General features: G+C 41.6%; 1 protein-coding gene across 1 annotated transcript in view; it reads left to right on the forward strand.

Annotated features, from left to right (window-relative positions):
• Window positions 1-18019, forward strand: part of Phlpp1 (PH domain and leucine rich repeat protein phosphatase 1) — a 207023-nt gene that overhangs the window by 106971 nt on the left and 82033 nt on the right. Inside the window, exon 4 of the mRNA XM_006995013.4 lies at window positions 15497-15663. Coding sequence (XP_006995075.2) covers window positions 15497-15663 — 167 coding nt within the window. The remainder of the gene's footprint in view (window positions 1-15496; window positions 15664-18019) is intronic.

Consider the following 18019-nt stretch of genomic DNA (forward strand, 5'->3'; position numbering starts at 1 on the left):
TCATTACTGTGAAGGGCAGGGGCAGATTTCATGCTGAATTAAAGATTACGTGAAATGATGACTAAGTGACACCCTTTAAATAAAAATGAGCTGTATGGTGAGCCACAATTGAACTTTCAGTTTCATGTGCTTGAAAATGTTCTGAGGTCCAGATTTGAGTCAAGCCACGGGTGTGTAATAGGATTGAGATGGATCCACGTCATTAGTGGTAGTTGCAGGAGACACTTTAGTGTGATTTAGTCATCTTTAATGCATACTAATGCAGTCTAAAGAGTCTTCTGCTTTTAGCCTGTCCTGTCCCTGATACTTTAAGGATCTTCTTCAGTTTGTTATACTGGATCTCTAGTGCTAAGAAAGAAGAATTCTTAGAATCATTCTTCTGAAGAGCCCAGGAATTTTCTGGAAACTCATTCACACTTTACCCCCATTCTTTAAATAAGGAAAGGTCTTTTGACCAAGGGCAGTCCACCAAGTTTGTAGAATCAGAAGTGGAGCTAAGGGTTTGCTGACATAGCTTATCTTAAAAAAATGCTTTTGTACCAATTCTGTAGTGTTAATTGAGATATAAGGAGATTAGATGTGATCTATTGGGGCATAGGAAGATTAATAAGGGCAGGAACAAACTACATCTTGAAGGCTGTTTTTGTATCTTTTCTCTGTGATAAAACACTATGAACAAAGCAAATTATAGAAAGGAAGCATTTAATCTGGCTTATGGTTTCAGGGGCTTAGAGTCCCTGATAGTGGAGCAAAGGGACAGCTGATAGTTCACGTCTAGATCGCCACTCGTGAGGCAGAGAAAGACACAATCTGGGAATGGTATGACTCTTTGGAAACCTCAAAGCCAGCCCCCAGTGACTCACCTCCTCCAAAAAAGCTATACTTCCTAATCCTTCCTAAATGCTAGGGTCCTAGAGTTTTCGCACAGAAGACCACCATCCATGTATGCAATCAACATGAGAGTTTATTATCTGGAGAGTAAGAGTTCTAGCATGCTAGGGCCACACATCTGACACAAAGGCAAGATGGCGACCATGAGGGAAGCTTTGTAGACTCCTTTTATACACAGCTAAAGGAATTCTAGAAGCAGTTAGGTCATCCTATCTACGATTGACTAAGCAAGTGGAAGTTACATTAGTATATCTCTGATTGGCTAAGGTTTGCCAGGGCTGACTAGGGCTTCAACTCTTCCATCTTTGGGCATATTTGTACAATTTTGGGCAAGTCCAGATGTGACCTAGAAGGAAAGGGCTGTAGGACTTGTCCTTGAGACATTGTGGGGCTGACTGTAGGCCTTGTTTGTATTCTGTCCTTGGCCCTTAATGTAATTTGTTGATAAATGGCCTTTTGTTGGGAGAGACACCTGTTTGCCTCTCTCAAAGAACTGAAACCTAAATTCAGTTGTAAAATTTGGAGAGTTTAATCCCTTCACCAAACAGTTCCATCCACTGGGGACCAAGTATTCAAATATATGAGTCCATGGGGGTCATTATTCCCATTCAAACTATCAAATTCCACTTCCTGGCCCCCATTGACTTGTAGCCATATCCTGATGCAAAAATGCATTTGATTCAATACAATTTAAAAAATCCAAAGTCTCTTTTGAGACTCAAGGCTTTTAAATGTAACTCTGTGTAAAATCAAAATAAAAAAGCAAATTCCATAGTTCAGCCGACAATGGCACAGACTATACATACCATTCCAAAAGCAAGGAAAGGAGGCGTAGTGAAGAAATACTACACCAAAGCAAAATTGAAACCTATCAGGACAAACTCCAAATCCTGTAATTCCATGTCTGATGTCAGAGGGATTGGATGGCCCCACACTTCCATCTTTGCTGTCTGCAGCGTACTTCTCTCTTGGACAAGTTCCGCTGCCTGTATGTGGCTCTTTGTAGCAGATTCCCCACAGCTCTGGCGTCTCCAACATCTTGGGGTCTCTAACACAATTCAGACTTCACTTTCATAGCTTCATGCCATGGCTTCCCAGAGTCAGCCATTTGCTAGCCCTGCCCAAAGGAGAAGTGGGGAAGCCCGGGGGAAGAAAGAGCAAGCACATCTTTCCCTCTCTGTGTTCAGGAGCTGTACTCCAGCTTCCAGTGAGTGCGAGGACCTCTGTAGCTAGAATTATTAGACCCCTAGAATTGTTAGAGGTTGTATATAATAATACTTCAAAACCATGGAGATTCTGCCTATATAGTATTATGTTTTATAAAAATACATTCTAAGTCTCAAGGAGACAATTTAAAGCTACATTTTAAAGTCACAGCATGTTATTTTAGTATTGGTGAGGTTCCTTGTAAGGTAGTTGCCAAGAAGGCAATATTAATTGTAATTCTTCAAAGTAATTGTTCTCATATTTGAAGGTTTCTTAGCAAATATTTTTGGACTTTGAATACTAGCCATATCAAATAGCGCTAAATTCACAGACATAGAATATAAGATTTAAAAAAAAATGACCTTGTAGACTTATTGATTCACACCTCCCCAAACTGTAGATGTAATTCTAAATGGTTTTATTAAATAAAAAATAGAGCCAAATGCAGAGTTAAAAGCCCAGAGATTAGAGCAGTAGCCAAGAGTTAAGACCACCTTGTCTTACCACTCACTGCCGTCCTTCCCCTGAGAGAGAGATCTTCTTCCTGTGTCCCGTCTTTTTATTGCCTTTCTGTTCTGCCTTTTTTTTGGCTCTAAACCCAACCACATGACTTCCTCATCACTGCCTGTCTATACAGACCTCCAGGTCTCTATGGTTCGTACCTTCCCAAAGCATTGGTGGGTGGGAGTAGATCAGTTGAAGTTAAGAATCATTACCAAAATCTAGTGAATGTCCCTGAGACGGTCCTTTTAGCTAGGGCCATAGCATCCTAAACTACTAAAGGTTAGGCCAGAGCAGTTAATGACTCATGCCAGTTTACAGCAGTCTTAGTTTATAGGTAGAATTCTTTGTGCTCTTTCAGCTGCTTTGGCCAAAGCTTTCAGTCATTCTGCTTAAATTTGAGCATACTATGCACATAAAAAGGCGAGATGTGACTTCCCTAAAGTACAGAGGGTACCAAACATCACATGAATGTTGCCGTGACCTTTCCTTGCCTGAGGAAGATGATTATCCACCGAACAGCTGTCAGCCTGATGAGAGCTAACAATCCTGTTACAGGAAGGTGATGATAGTTGGAAAGCATAGCAGATACAGGTTAAGGCTAGGACAGGTATTCTGGGTTAGAAATTAACTCAGCTAGACTCAGCAGAAAGATGTCTTGGACTGAGAGTCCTAAGAGTAGGGAACGACACAATTTAAGAGTGTGTCAAACAGAGCAGCATGTTAGAGAATATATGGATGTCTATTGAGTAAAGCAAAATTTTCTGATTCTTACTTTTTTAGCCCCATAATGGTTAGGTGAAACATTTGGAGGACTAAATACACTTTTCCTATCAGATATGTTTACAAGACATTTGGAAAAGATGACAATCCAAATAAGTGGTTAGAATTCATATTGATATTAATATATATTGTAGGGTTTGTTCATTCTGACCCTAATCAGCCTGCCTGCCTGCCTGCCTCCCTCCCTCCCTCCCCCCTCCCCTTCCCTCGTGTGTGTGTGTGTGTGTGTGTGTGTGTGTGTGTGTGTGTGTGTGTTTATGTCTGTGTCTGTGGTAATGTAGAGACCAGATGTATAGTATTCTCTGGAGGTAGAGTTACAGGTAGCTGTGAGTTGTCATATATGGGTGCAGGAATTGAACTTGGGTCCCCTGCAGGAATAGCAAAAGCTCTTAACCATTGAGCCATCTCTCAATCCTGGTCTTAACTTTTTTTTCTTTTTGATCAATATAGATTAGAAATAATCTCCTAAACTGTTGTTACCTTGAATTGATTTAAAATTTGAATCTATTCACATACTGAATTTTCTGAAACACACTATTTGTCTTACTACCTGAAGTAATGGGTTATGGACTCGGGCTAGTAGTCAGTCCTAATGAGTCTTTCTATAGCTTTACAAATGAGAAGGGCATTGGGTGGTCCACAGCAGTGATGAGGTAGCTGATGGATAGATGCAGGCAGTGACTGTGCAAAGCCACATCACTATAAAACAGTTGGGTCACTTGCACACATTGGTCTTGAGCCCTACCTGGTGTTGTGGCTTGTAGCCTGCTGGTGTAATACATGTACCGTAGCTTCTGTCAATGGGAGGTTTACATTTTAGTTGTGAGATCCTTGAGAAGTCCCCTTCATAAGGAGGATTTTAGGCATTTTCCACATAGGCTAGTTTCTTTCACTTTCCATATTTTTATAACTCTTTAAATACTTTTTCTGCATTCTTTCTTGGGTTTGATTCCATGTTCCTCGATTATTCACTAGGGAATCACTGTCGATCAGTTGAACAAGAGGTTTGGCATTGGAGTGAGCAGAGCTGTGATGTCAAGGAATGAAACTTTCTGTGGGGTCTGTTTTCTCTACAGATGGTCTCTTCTGCTTCTCTGGAGGAGCCTGCACAGCCTACTGATTCTTCTTTACACCTAAGCTTAAGTTCCTTCTAGGGACTGCTTTTCTGTGTTCTAGTCATGCTACCATTTTCTTGGCAGTTAGAGAAATGTTCCTCTCCCTCCCTGGTTTCCCGGTCATGTCTGAACAGTGGTCCTTGCCCTGACATGGTGGATAAGGTTAATAGTGCAGGCTCCAGTTTACACCCTGGGCCAGTATAGCTGTGGTGTGGAGCTCAGTTTGACCCAGCTTAACCTTGAACTTAAGATAGGGGTTGAGTCTTCACTATATTTTGTTGAAGATTAAACTCAATATTATATCTTGAGCTTTCACAGGAATAACTGTCATAAGGGCAACACTTCCTTTCTGTAACAATAAATTACAACTACTGAGAGAGGATGCTGGATAATAGAGGCTGCTTGCTCTGAAGTGTACCCAGGTGGCTTTCTTATTAATAGTTTGTGTGTGTGTGTGTGTGTGTGTGTGTGTGTGTGTGTGTGTGTGTGTGTGTACTTGGGGAAGGATCTGAGTTTAGTAGCGGCTCTGTGGGTAGACCACAGCTTCTTTGGATGTCCAGCTTTTCTTGTTTGGGTATCAGGCAGGCCTTCTGGAAAGAGAGCTTTTCTCTTGGATGAGATGTACCTTGATTGGTCTGGGTGGATGTACTGACTTCTTTTGTTTTGGTTCTAGGATGTGGGTCTGGTCAAAGGAGAAGCTTATGGTAGCCTTTGTGGTCTCATTGGCTGCTCACTGCCCCATGGCTGTTACACATTGGATTCACATTCTTACATTCTCACTGTAGATGTTCCTGTTTCCACTGTGGTTCCCATGAGACCACGCTGTCTGATTTTTATCCTGTTAATGTACCTACTTCCTCCTGCTTCCAGCAGGAACAGCTTGTAGTTCAAAATGAGGAACGGAGCAAGGACAACTTGACATTTAATCTTTTTCTTCTTGTCCAAAGGGAGCAGTGTTAGGCTTCTGTTAAAACAGAACGTGTTTCTTTCAAAGCTTCAAGGGAAGAGTGTACTGGATAGGCCACAGGAAAACTGGTGAAGGTAGTGGAAGGAATTGTGAGGTGGCCATTGACCCTCCTTTCCACACGGCATCCTGAGGTCAGAGAGCATGCTCAGTGCTCACTTCAGTGAGCGAGATAAAGCAGGCCTTGCCTTTCCAAGCATACAGTCTAGAGGCATAGGAACCCAGGAAGCTACATAGGTTTGTTGGTGATCATGTCACACTTCTCAGAACTGTTTGAAGTTTTCTGTTTTGCTTGCACTAAAAGCCAGAGTTCTTACAGTGGTCTAAAATACTCCATAAGATCTGCCCCATGGCCTCACCTCTTTGTGGTCTGAACTCAGTCATTAACGCTCCCTGTGTTAGCGTGTGCTGAGAAACACTCTTGGCTTTTGGCTTCTTCCTGTTGCCTTCCTACTGTTTGCACGCCCTTTGCAGGAAGGCTTGTTACCCTGGTCAGTGGTGCTGAGGATCCAACAGAGGGCTTTCTGTATGCTGGGTATGGACTTACCACCAAGGCCCCTCCTTTTCTCTTTTTGATTTTTAAGATAAGACATTGCTAACTTGCTCAAGGTATCCTTGAACTGGATCTGTATCCTAGACAGGCCTATGGCTACTGATCTTCCTGCAACTATGGGCCTTCACTACCAGGCCTGACTATCAATTTTTATCATACTTATTTGTAAGATAAGTTCAGCGAAGGTCAGGAATCTTCACTTTGCTTGCTTAAATTATATCAAGTAGCACAAGTATTCAGTAAAAACAAGTGATTGAAAATTATTTTGGAAAAACTAAAGGATTGTGTTAATTTCTTTTGGCCATTGCAAAATTAACAAAGCTCAGGTGGCAGAGAAAAACAGAGAAGTGTTGTCTCACAGTTCTCGAGGTCAGAAGTTCAAACTCAAGGTGTCATAAGCCCTTGCTTACTCCAAAGGCTTCAGGGAGAAAATTATTCCTTGCCTTTTCTAGCATTTAGTGACTCTGTGTTCTGTATCTTCTAGCCGCCTCACTGTAGTTCCTTCCATGGTCATGTGACATTGCTTGTGTATCTCAGAGCCCCGTGCACAACTGTCAGAGTGTGTGTGTGTGTGTGTGTGTGTGTGTGTGTGTGTGTGTGTTTATTTAGGGCCCATTTGGGTAAAGCAGGGCAAAGATCCTTATTCACATTTTTGGGGCACATAAGGCTGTATCTACTGTTTCTGAATAGAGATATGTATTTTGGAGGCCCAGCATTTGCCCATTGCAAAGGGTTATGGGTGTAAGTCACCACAGGAAGAATGCATGCCCACATGACATAGTAACACTAAGTAGAAGGAAGCCAGAGGCTGCTCTTTTTCTCACTTCTGCCATTCTTTAAAGTTATATTTTATTTTTGTTTTTCTTCTTCAAATTAAATGCCTGTGTTCTCAAACACACGAGGAAGAGTACACAAGGCGAGATGTTGTCATCTTGGCTGCTGTCACAGCTCAGGTGTAGAGTCCTTACTTAACATGTGTGAAGCCCTGGGTTTGCTTCTGTCTGTCTATGTATCTATCTGCTTTCCATGTACTGGCCTTCCCGGTTGTTAACATATTGATAGGTGCCTTGTATCTTCTGTTGTCCCTCTTACAAGGAAGTAAACTGTAGCGGTAACGCCCGCATTACCGATACCCATTCACCATGTCCGAGCGAAGGGCTGCGGATTAAAAATAGAGACAAGAGACAGCGGGTCATTCGTACGATTGGATGTCGAATGCCGTTTATTGAAAGAGGGAAGAAACCTTAAATACAGGCTTACAGCACAAATGGAGGAACCCCTGGAGGGCAGAAGTTCGCTACCAATGGTCTACATTCCAGACCCAATGTTCTACATTCTTGCATCTAAGTTGTTAACGCCCAAAATGCAGGATACACAAACAAGGAACTTCCCTTAAGCATTCAGAAGGGTGGATACCAGCAGGGAATCTGAATAGGGAGGACATCTGATCAAGGTCAGCAAGCAAGGCCGCAGCCACTCCCAGTCAGGGGCCAGGGCCCATGGCGCCCACAGGTCCCCCCTTTTTATTAAATGAGCTTCTGTCTTAGGTTGCGTGGGACCAGCAGACCACCTTACCTGTCATAGAGACACCTGCCCAGGCCACACAAGTGCTCTGTCTTAGGTTGATGGCAGCCCCCCAAGCATTACCCGTCTCTGAATACTCATTATCATACAGACTCAACCATGTGAGCTGTAGAGTGACTGCTGCCAAAGATCTCAAAGTGGCACTGGGCTTGCAATCTGTGCGACACAGAAAAGACCAACAGAAGTCCTAACCCACCCATAGCCAGGAGGCTAAAGGCAATTGAACCATTCCCTTCTTAAACGAGCCTTACTGCAAATTGGAGTCCTTGTAAGGTGGTATCCCATAAGCAAATGGAACTTGAGTTTTAAATAATTTACAACTTACAAAGCCAATTATAATGTATAAAAGTGGAATTAAATTTATCGTGCCCAATAAGAAGAAAGATTAACTAACTGTGGTAGCTACTTTTGCTGCCAGGGTCTCCATTGTGTTAGCTGTAGTAACCAATTATGAAATAGCAATCCCAGAAACAATAGCAGCAGTGGCCACCACTGCTATAACAGCAACAACGGCAACAGCGATGTCAGAGTCTCTTCTGGAGCGTGTGAGCATCATCTGTGTCTAGCTGCCACAGTCCACTGGCATGGACACGGCTCCAGGAACACGAACCACCAAGGCCCATTTTTCTTGATCCCAGCACTACTTAGGCTGGCAGGTCTGCAAGAGAACTGAGAAACATAAAGAAAACAGAAAACAAGAACAGCAAACAAGGAGCAGAACTAATGGCCTCAGTAATGGCTACATTCAGGCTCACAAATTTTGAGGTATCTTCAGAAAGGCTAGATGAATTTCAGGAGGCAAATAAATGTTGCACAGAGCCATTCCTGAAAAGTAGGTACTACACCAGCTTGAGGGGGCTTGCAAAATTCGAAAAAGGCTTAGCTGGCATGCTACTGTTAGCAAATGAAGTTTATTGACCTTCAGAGTTATCCTTTAATCTCCAAGGTGTGATCCATTCTCAACATTTTTGAAAAAAGTTACCATACATTACCTTCTGAAGAATCCAACCACATGGCTACAGTTCCTAGGCTTACAATAATGTTTGCCAAGGTTGGCCGTATTGGGCTCTCAATCCCCATTGGCATCAGAAGGAGAGAGTTTTTTACGAAGGCCCAATAGGTCTCTGCCATGTTGGGATTCAGCAGCAGCCACAGGGCGCACACAGCGTTCAGGAACCCACAGAGGAATTTCATTGTCCTGCGGAAAGACACAAACAGATCCCCGGGCCCACACCAACACCGGATCGGGTCCCCTCCAAGTGCCAGTAGAAAGATCTTTTCATCGCACCAGAGGATGATTTGCAACAGGAGCCCTCCAGTGCTTATCTGCAGCAGATACTCCAGCAGAATCCACTGATAAAAAATTTAAAATATATAAAACAAGGGAAAGAATAGAATGTGGAGAGGAGAGATGAGCCCCTAACTCCCCCCTTTTTACTTTAGTAATATAAGTTTTTAAGGTACGATGGCAGCGTTCTACTATAGCCTGCCCTTGAGGATTATAAGGAATACCAGTCTTTTTAACAATAGAAAAATCTTGGCAGAATTTTGAAAATCCCGTACTACTGTAGGCAGGACCATTATCAGTTTTTATGTATTTTGGCACTCCCATGTAAGCAAAAGCATGAACACAATGATTTTTTATATCCTTAACCTTTTCCCCTGAATGGACAGAAGCAAAAATTAGAGAAGAATATGTATCAATAGACACATGGACATATTGTAATTTTCCAAAGGAAGGCACGTGTGTGACGTCCATCTGCCACACATGATTAGGTAAAAGTCCTCGAGGATTAACTCCCAAATGAGGAACAGGTAAATAATGATAGGGAAAAGATACCTGTACCTTTTCTGGGGCTATCTGTAAATTAGCCAGGCTAAGAACCTCTTGTAAATAAGAAAAGGCATCAAAAACAAGTTTTTTATCTTTAGCAGCCATTAATATATCATCCATATAGTGAATTATATAAACACCTGGAAAAGCTTTTCAAACTGGAGCTAGGGCCAAAGACACATAAATTTGACATATAGTAGGGCTATTGGCCATTCCTTGAGGCAATACCACCCATTGATATCCCTGATAAGGTTCCTTAAGATTTCCTGAAGGAACACTGAAAGCAAAGCAAGGACTGTCCTCGGGATGCAAAGGAATGGTGAAGAAACAATCCCTCAAGTCAACCACAATTAAATGCCAATGCTTAGGAATTGCCACAGGGGCAGGCAAGCCAGGCTGTGTTGCTCCCATGAGAAGCATGGTTTTATTTATAGCTCTAAGATCCTGTAATAGCCTCCATTTTTCTGATTTCTTTTTAATAACAAATATAGGTGAGTTCCAAGGTGAAGTGGAAGGAATGATATGTCCAGCATCTAACTGTTCCTTAACCAATGCATACGCAGCCTCTAATTTTTCCTTAGTAAGGGGCCACTGCTCCACCCATACAGGGTCATCACTTTTCCAAGTGATTTTTATCGGTTGTATAATTGAAGGCTGTTGTGCAGTGACCTCTATGGAAAAGACCCTAATCCTCTAGTATCGCCAGGACCCCTAGTGACACAGTTTTTGTCTGCCACAGGTTGTGGGCCTCCTTGAAACATTTTTCCTAAGCCTTTGTCCGGGCAGTAGCCCTGACTCTTTAGCATCTGTTGTACAGGGTGTGTAGTAAGCACTGTTCTCATACCATTTAACACATCCCGTCCCCACAAGTTCACTGGAATGTCAGGTAGAACAAATGGTTGAAAAGTTCCTGTATGACCTTCCTCATCCTTCCAATTTAAAAGTAGCCTGTTCTGTAATGGCATCTGAGCTGTGCTGATACCTTGTAGGTTAGAGGTAGAAATTTTAAGGGGCCAATTGGGATCTCAGGATTCTTGTGAAATTATAGATATATCCAGCACCAGAATCCAATAATCTTCCAATCTCAATCCCATATAATTTTGTTTTTAATTTAGGCTGTTTATCATCGATAACTGTTTGTCAAAACACCTTTTCCCCTGTACTTCCAAAGCCTCCAGTTCTATATATCAGCACCATTTTGAATTTAAAATATGAAAGCAATAATAATTGAGTAATTTTATCACCAGCTTTTGTTTTCATGGTCCTTTTACATATGCCAATTATAAAAGCATTAAATACAATCTCTATAGGATTTGAAGAGGTAAACTTTAGGTAATACTCTTTAGTATTTTATAAAATTTTAAAAAGAAGATTCTTTTTTATAGATCCCAGATAACACATTAGCACAAATAGCCAATTATTAACAATGTGGACCAAACAATTTACCTGTATTTTATTTACTGGAAAATTAATTTTATAACCTCTTTATCAGGAAGAAATTATCATTTATGGGTTTATCTTAGCAACATTATTTAATAAGCTAACAACCCAAATCATTTTAGGTGTTATATTTTTATAGAATTAAACCAAGAATTTCTAGAAAGCAACTTAAATTGTAGAGCCAAATTTTCAGTAATGATCAACAGACAAGACCATACCTAATATATAGTTCAAAATTATGAATCCTGTTCCTTTAGTTTATCTACCATGAAAATCCAAACATTTATCAAGACAATCAAAAGAACAGAACATCTTTTATTCAAACAGCATTGACTTAGCATTTAATGTCCTGACTGAAACCGTTTTTCACCAGAAGTTAGGCCCGTTTAAACTTTTAGTGTTAGTCCCTTCCCGGCCTCTGCTCGCTTGGCGAGAGCTGAGGTTGTAGCTTAGGTTTGCTCTGCCCACTGCTCGGGCTCTATTGTCAGCGCCTGCCTGGGCCGCATTCCATCACGGCTCTGCCTCCCACCGGCGTGTACCTGTCTGCCCGCTGCTTCGGGCTATCTTGTGAACACCTTTGTCCGCCACAGCTGCTGGGCACACCCCGCACACACAAACTCACATTTAAACTTCCTACTCCCATGAAGTGACTACCTAATAACGAGTTATTCCCACTATAAGGGAAAAACAGAAAAACATTTTTCAGAAAGGGATCCTAAATATTGAATTATTCCCACTCTGAGGGAAAAAATAAAAAACATTTGAACCAAAATTAAGCAAACAGACAGCCAAACTTTAAGCTCTGGGCTCGCTTGCTGTTCAGCCAGCAGCAATGTGGCCTACCTGCCGATTCTTTGTAATTCAGATGCTGCCACTCTGCACTGCAGGAAGAAAAAACTCAAGAGTTTTCAGCTATCCTGAAAACTCTACAACTGGAAAAAGTTTTTACATCCTCCATTACCACTGGGAAGAGGCTTCTTTCTTTCCTTCATCCTTCCTCTACAGGGCCCCAATCTTTAGGCCTAGTTTCAAAAATTTTTTCCCTTTTTACCGGGAAAATTCTTTTTTCTTGATTAAAATTTTTTCACCCTTTTCTAACAGGAAATTTCCTTTCCTCCCTCTTCTGTATTGGGAAGATTTCCTTTTTCATTTAAAATCTTTAGCTGTCTTGCCCTTACTTAACTTTGGTGCCTTCCTGCTTCAACAGTCCAATTAACTGACTGTGAGCTAGCTGTACCCATTTCAATTCACTCTTACCTTTAAAATGCCGGCCGGCCTTCCAAGAGTGTCCATCAGCTGGTCCTTCTTTCACAGATCTCGGTAGGAACCTCCATTTGTAGCGGTAACACCCGCATTACCGATACCCATTCACCATGTCCGAGCGAAGGGCTGCGGATTAAAAATAGAGACAAGAGACAGCGGGTCATTCGTACGATTGGATGTCGAATGCCGTTTATTGAAAGAGGGAAGAAACCTTAAATACAGGCTTACAGCACAAATGGAGGAACCCCTGGAGGGCAGAAGTTCGCTACCAATGGTCTACATTCCAGACCCAATGTTCTACATTCTTGCATCTAAGTTGTTAACGCCCAAAATGCAGGATACACAAACAAGGAACTTCCCTTAAGCATTCAGAAGGGTGGATACCAGCAGGGAATCTGAATAGGGAGGACATCTGATCAAGGTCAGCAAGCAAGGCCGCAGCCACTCCCAGTCAGGGGCCAGGGCCCATGGCGCCCACAGTAAACAGTTTAGGTCAACTTAAAATCCTCTCTTCCACTTCCCTTTCCTGTGATCAGTCATTATTAGATGGGCCATTATGCAAATGTAACGTGTGGAGCTACATGTATGTATATTGAAAATGTTTTCAGGACTAGTATTATATGTAGAATAGTATTGTTTGCTTTTTTAATTTTCCAATTCAATTGAGATTGTGCTGTTGTTCCTTGAGGCAGAACCGCTCTCTGCCTTGGCCTCTGATCCACCATGTCAGCAGCTACCAGATCAGTCTGTTGTTCAGCAGTTGGAACACAGCTACTGCTCTGACCTGCACTGCTTATCTCCCTCGTACCTGGAGGATTGGGGTACTTGGCAATTCTTTTTTTTGTTTTTTTTTTTTGTTTTTTTTTTATCAAAGTTTATGTGTGTTGTGCCCAGATCGTGACCCCCAGAGAGACCACCAAAGACGAGCATGCCGGAATGCAAAAGCAAGGTTTAATTCTGGATATCCAAAAGCAATACAAGCCTAGGCAGGGACTTCGTCCAATACATCCAACGCAGTGGAGGCTGGAGGAAGCACCCACCTGTCTGCAAGCTCAGTTTTTAAAGGGAAAAGTCACAAGGTTACATCATTTAGGGGTGCTAGTACAGGTACAATTCTAATTGGCTCGCTTCTAGGGACTTCTAGAAATTACTTCTAAGGGAGTGGTTGCCCGCCACCATTTCTCATTGGCTGCCCTCAGGTGGAGGCATTTCTGTGATCAGTTACCCTGGAAACCAGGGAGAGGACATTCCATAGTCTGGCAGGCATTACCTCGTGACTATCTTGTGGCTCTGTACTTTTACACTTCCTGGTTTCTGGAATCTGAACTGACTGGTCTCAGTAACTTCTGGCCTATTCCAGTAACTTATGGCCTGTAGCTAAAAGGAGCAGTCTTAGGCCTTTAGTTTTGGGGTGAGAGCATTTTGGTCTTATTTTGGTTCCACATGTGTTAATTATTACAGGGAGAAAAAGAAATAAAAGTGGAAAGCACAATATCAAAACCACACATTTCCACTTGAGTTTCAATTTGGATTTAAGTATCACATCCCCTAGGAAGGCTTTCCTGACCCTCAGATTATGTTCTGAGCTGTTGTACTTTCCATTATTGTAATGATTATCTTTAATTGCCTTTCTGTTTCATTTCTACATGTTCAGGGCTGAGAATGTCTTGTTTGATTGTTGGACCTCAGGATGTACCCTATCTGATTTACACTTGTTTTTGAATGGAAGGTTCTACTGACTCAGAACGTCAGCCCCACTTCCTACTCACAGCTTCTCATTTGATCCTCACGAGTCCGAATCCTTTGTGGCTCCTGTGCTTTTACATGGCTTTTTACACTTTAGTCTGTTTTCCCCTCCCCCACCAAGCCCCTAAGTCTTGGTTTACATCAAGAACTTGACTCTCTTTGGAATTTTCTTTTTTTAATGGTGTAAATTCAAGGAAAGCTGAAATTGCTGAGATGTCAACTCAGACTTCCTAAGATCATTTGTGATGGGTCTGTCTACCTGAGCCTTGGTATACCAGCACCCTTCTGCTTTCATATTACACTATAATCTGTCTTTAATTTCAGATATGATTGTAGCGGAGTATTTCATGCGTATTTACTTCTGAATAGCTTTTTAGTTTCAGGGAAATTTGGGTATCAGTGAATATAAAACATGAGTAATTCTACTTTGTAACAATAGCATTAAAAATAATGGCAGTGTTTATTAATACTTTTTGTGGGGTATGAAGGTAGAAATACATGCCATGCTTAGACCTGCTACACAGACATGAAAACTGAGGCTCAGATATATCAATGGTTTGTCTGTTCCTCTTAGCTCAACATCTGGGTTGGAAAGGAATCTGTACACTTTGGGCCCAGAGCCACATTCCCAAGACTATGTTCGGCTTTTCTGAGTTGGGAAAGAAGAAACCTGGATTTGGTAACACAAAAGTACATCAAGTTGATCACAGATAAAGAGTAAAGTTTTTTTGCAACGCTATGATGAAGACAGAGGATGAGTTAGGCCATGACTTAGAACTATGTCATTACAGTATCTGCCACCAGATAGAGCTAAAGTGGGTTGAATCTGTATGCTTTTATTATAAATTGACATTGTGCTTCCTGGAGTATTGAGGAGAAGACTTGAGAAATCCAGCTTACCCAGTACATGTTCTATTTCTGTCATGCATGTTAGTTTGTAGCCCTGGGATTCTGACCTTGGTAGGAGTCATTTAACCAGGAAGGCATTGAAGATCTAGGTAATCCTTTAGATATAATTATTTTAGATAAAAATATTTGTTTTGTGCAAAGCATATACATGAGGCAAAGCACAATGCATTTATAATTGTCTTTCTGAACTTTGTGGAGTAACAACTGCAGGCATTTGTGGCAAGTAAGTAATGGAATCTGATTAAGTGACACAAAAGGATATTGCAATGAGGACAAAGCCATTGATGCTGCTTTTCTTGATCTGCTCGCTTTTAAATCAGTGCACACAGCATCTCTCTTCCTGTCTAGCCCCTGATATATATTTCCTCCAAACTCCTGTGTTAGTTTGTTCAGAATCCTATTACTCGATATTTTCAGGAATAAAACAAACCACTTGTGCCAACAACAGACTGGTGGCATTACTAAACCTGCTGTGCTCTTTGGAGCCACTCATGTGTAAGCATGCTCCAGTGTTTGCTTGCTTGTTTGTTTGTTTGCAGGAGCAGTCTCTGGTCTGTGCTAACTGTATATTTACTTCATCTGTTTGTGTTTGGACAAGAAGTGCTGCTTTCATGGTGTTCCTGGGTTCCCCAAAGGGAACTTCTGAATTCTATCTAGAGACAGTAGCCACAGGAAAAATGAATTAAATTTATTATTTTTCTCTCTAGGTTGCATCCCAACGCATAAGCTCAGTAGACCTCTCGTGTTGTAGCCTTGAACATCTGCCTGCCAATCTCTTCTACAGCCAAGACCTTACTCATCTCAATTTAAAACAAAACTTCCTAAGGCAAAACCCCACCCTCTCAGCTGCCAGAGGACTTGGTGAACTGCAAAGGTGAGCGAGCCTGCCAAGTGCTGGATACCTTTGGAAGGGCTGGGGGAACCAACCTAGCTGGGAATTGTCTCTTAACTATTCTGACAGGTATATTTTTCCCCTCAGAAGGCAAGAGAACATGACTTTGTTTTATAGTTGAGGACAGTATCAGTTATCACTCTGAAATGTTCCCTAAGGTTTCCTGCCTTTAAAATTATGAATTGTAGTTATTCACTGGGTAGATTTACATAAGAGCAGTTCTTTTTAAACAAGCTTTATTTCTTGGACTATCTGTAAATAGACTGTGAAAAGTTAATGGTATTTAGTGTGCTTCTTCTAAATTGAAGAGTCTGTTAAGAATCCATTTAAGAACCAGGGTTTAAATCCAGGACACTGTGACACTTGGATATCAGTATGTTGGATCTGAGTTGTGTCAGCAGGAGAATCTACCCCATTATGACTAGACGGATCTCTAAAGCAGATCTGAGAGTTTGCCATATTCCTTTCTATCCCCTTTTCGAGTAATGACTAATCTTGATTCTGTGGGAAATGAAGTCCCTCGTTAGTGTGCATGTCAAGACTGTACTGGAAGAGGTTGGAGCTGGGTTGAAGGAGCAGTGGGGTTCATATCTTAAGTGACTGATATGGTTAGAGAGAAAGCTATGCTAATCATTCATTGTGGATATATATTTATAGTTTCTAATACCCAGAAAGAAAAATCCAAGCAATTTTATTGTAAAATTAGTACATGTAATTGAAAACAAGGTATTTTTTTTAAGAATTAATGTTTTAAAGTTAGCACACAGACAGGCTTCACTGGGCCCTCCCATGCATTGTGTCACGGTGCTTTGTTCTAATTTCCCTCCTCTGTGTCTCATCATACTTCCCCCTACCCCTAGGAGAGTGTTTTCATTGTTCTTTCAAAAAGCTGTGAATATTCTTTGATACCATACCTAAATTTGTCTTAGGATAGGAAGGGGCATTAGAATTCATCTTAACTAAGCCCGTTTGAGGGATACGGTCTATGGGATGGATATCAAAGCAAATTCAGGTCAGTAATGATCCGAGGGGGAAGTTAGGTGCTGGGATTAGAGAATGAGTTGAAGGTATTTTTAGCCTTATATATAATGATTACTTCTTTAAGAAGAAAAAATAATCTGGGCGGTTGTGGCACACGCCTTTAATCCCAGCACTTGGGAGGCAGAGCCAGGCGGATCTCTGTGAGTTCAAGGCCAGCCTGGGCTACCAAGTGAGTTCCAGGAAAGGCGCAAAGCTACACAGAGAAACCCTGTGAAAAATATAGAGGTAAATATGGCAAAAAAAAAAAAAAAAAAAAAAAAATGTTAACATTTGACAAATGGAATTGTAAGTACCTGGATGACATTATTTTCCCTCTTCTGTTACTTAAGTGTTCCATAGTAATCCAGCATTAAAGCCTACATAATATGGGTTTCTTGTTATTTACAAGAACATCACAAAAGAGACAACATCTGTGAACTGAGTGGATATCCAGATGGTTCAGTGGGATCCAGGTCCCACCTTGCCTGTTCTTTCAGAGACACCTGGTTGCCACCCCTCCCAGTCCTGGGACTCCTGAGCTCTGGTTTTTTGTTTTTTTCTCTCCCCTTTGCTCCTCTCTCCCGCTTTCTGAGCACACACTTCCCTCACTGCCCTGTACCCACCCTGTAGGCTGCACGTGGGGCTGGAATTCTGTGCAGAATCAGGAGTTGCTGTTGTTTCCCACTGTAGTTAGCCTGCTTCTTGTATAAACAAAATGAAATGTATAAAACCATTTTTGTGCTCTAAAAAGTGTAGACTTATTCCTCATTAAAATAATGCTATATGTAGAATTTAAAAATTCTACTAAGCAAGGTTTATAACAAATAGTTCCCTAAATTTCTAGTATACTCCTCCACCTAAGTCCTACTTTTGAGTGAGCCATTTTTGCGCCATTTGGATCTATTGTTTTCTCTAATCTCCCTAAATACTATGCACATACTCCCATGCTGGACATTCTGTGCTTGTTTACTGCCTTGAGAAGGTAAGGCCTGGGTTCTTCTGTTGTTTCACACCCTCCCTACCTCATGTTGCATGCACAGCTCTTTCCCCATTCTCTTGATATATTGGTCTCGTTTTGATCCAGTGGGCATTCACTGTTGTCAAGTTAGCATGGAACTGCTGTTCTCCGCTAAGGAACTGGAGTTCTGTGACTGGATGTCTGGTACTGGCTTACTTAGTCGCCTCTCTTTTTCATTTGTATTCTTTTCTTCTTCTCTAGCTCATGTAGGCTTCCTGACAGAACTTAGCATTCTTCCTAACACCCATTCCTGGAGGCTACTCCCCTTGTGGAGTCTGTGTGGGCTTTGCCCCTTTTGCC

Source organism: Peromyscus maniculatus, chromosome 11 (assembly GCF_049852395.1).
Source record: "Peromyscus maniculatus bairdii isolate BWxNUB_F1_BW_parent chromosome 11, HU_Pman_BW_mat_3.1, whole genome shotgun sequence".
In the NCBI taxonomy this organism is placed as follows: domain Eukaryota; kingdom Metazoa; phylum Chordata; class Mammalia; order Rodentia; family Cricetidae; genus Peromyscus; species Peromyscus maniculatus.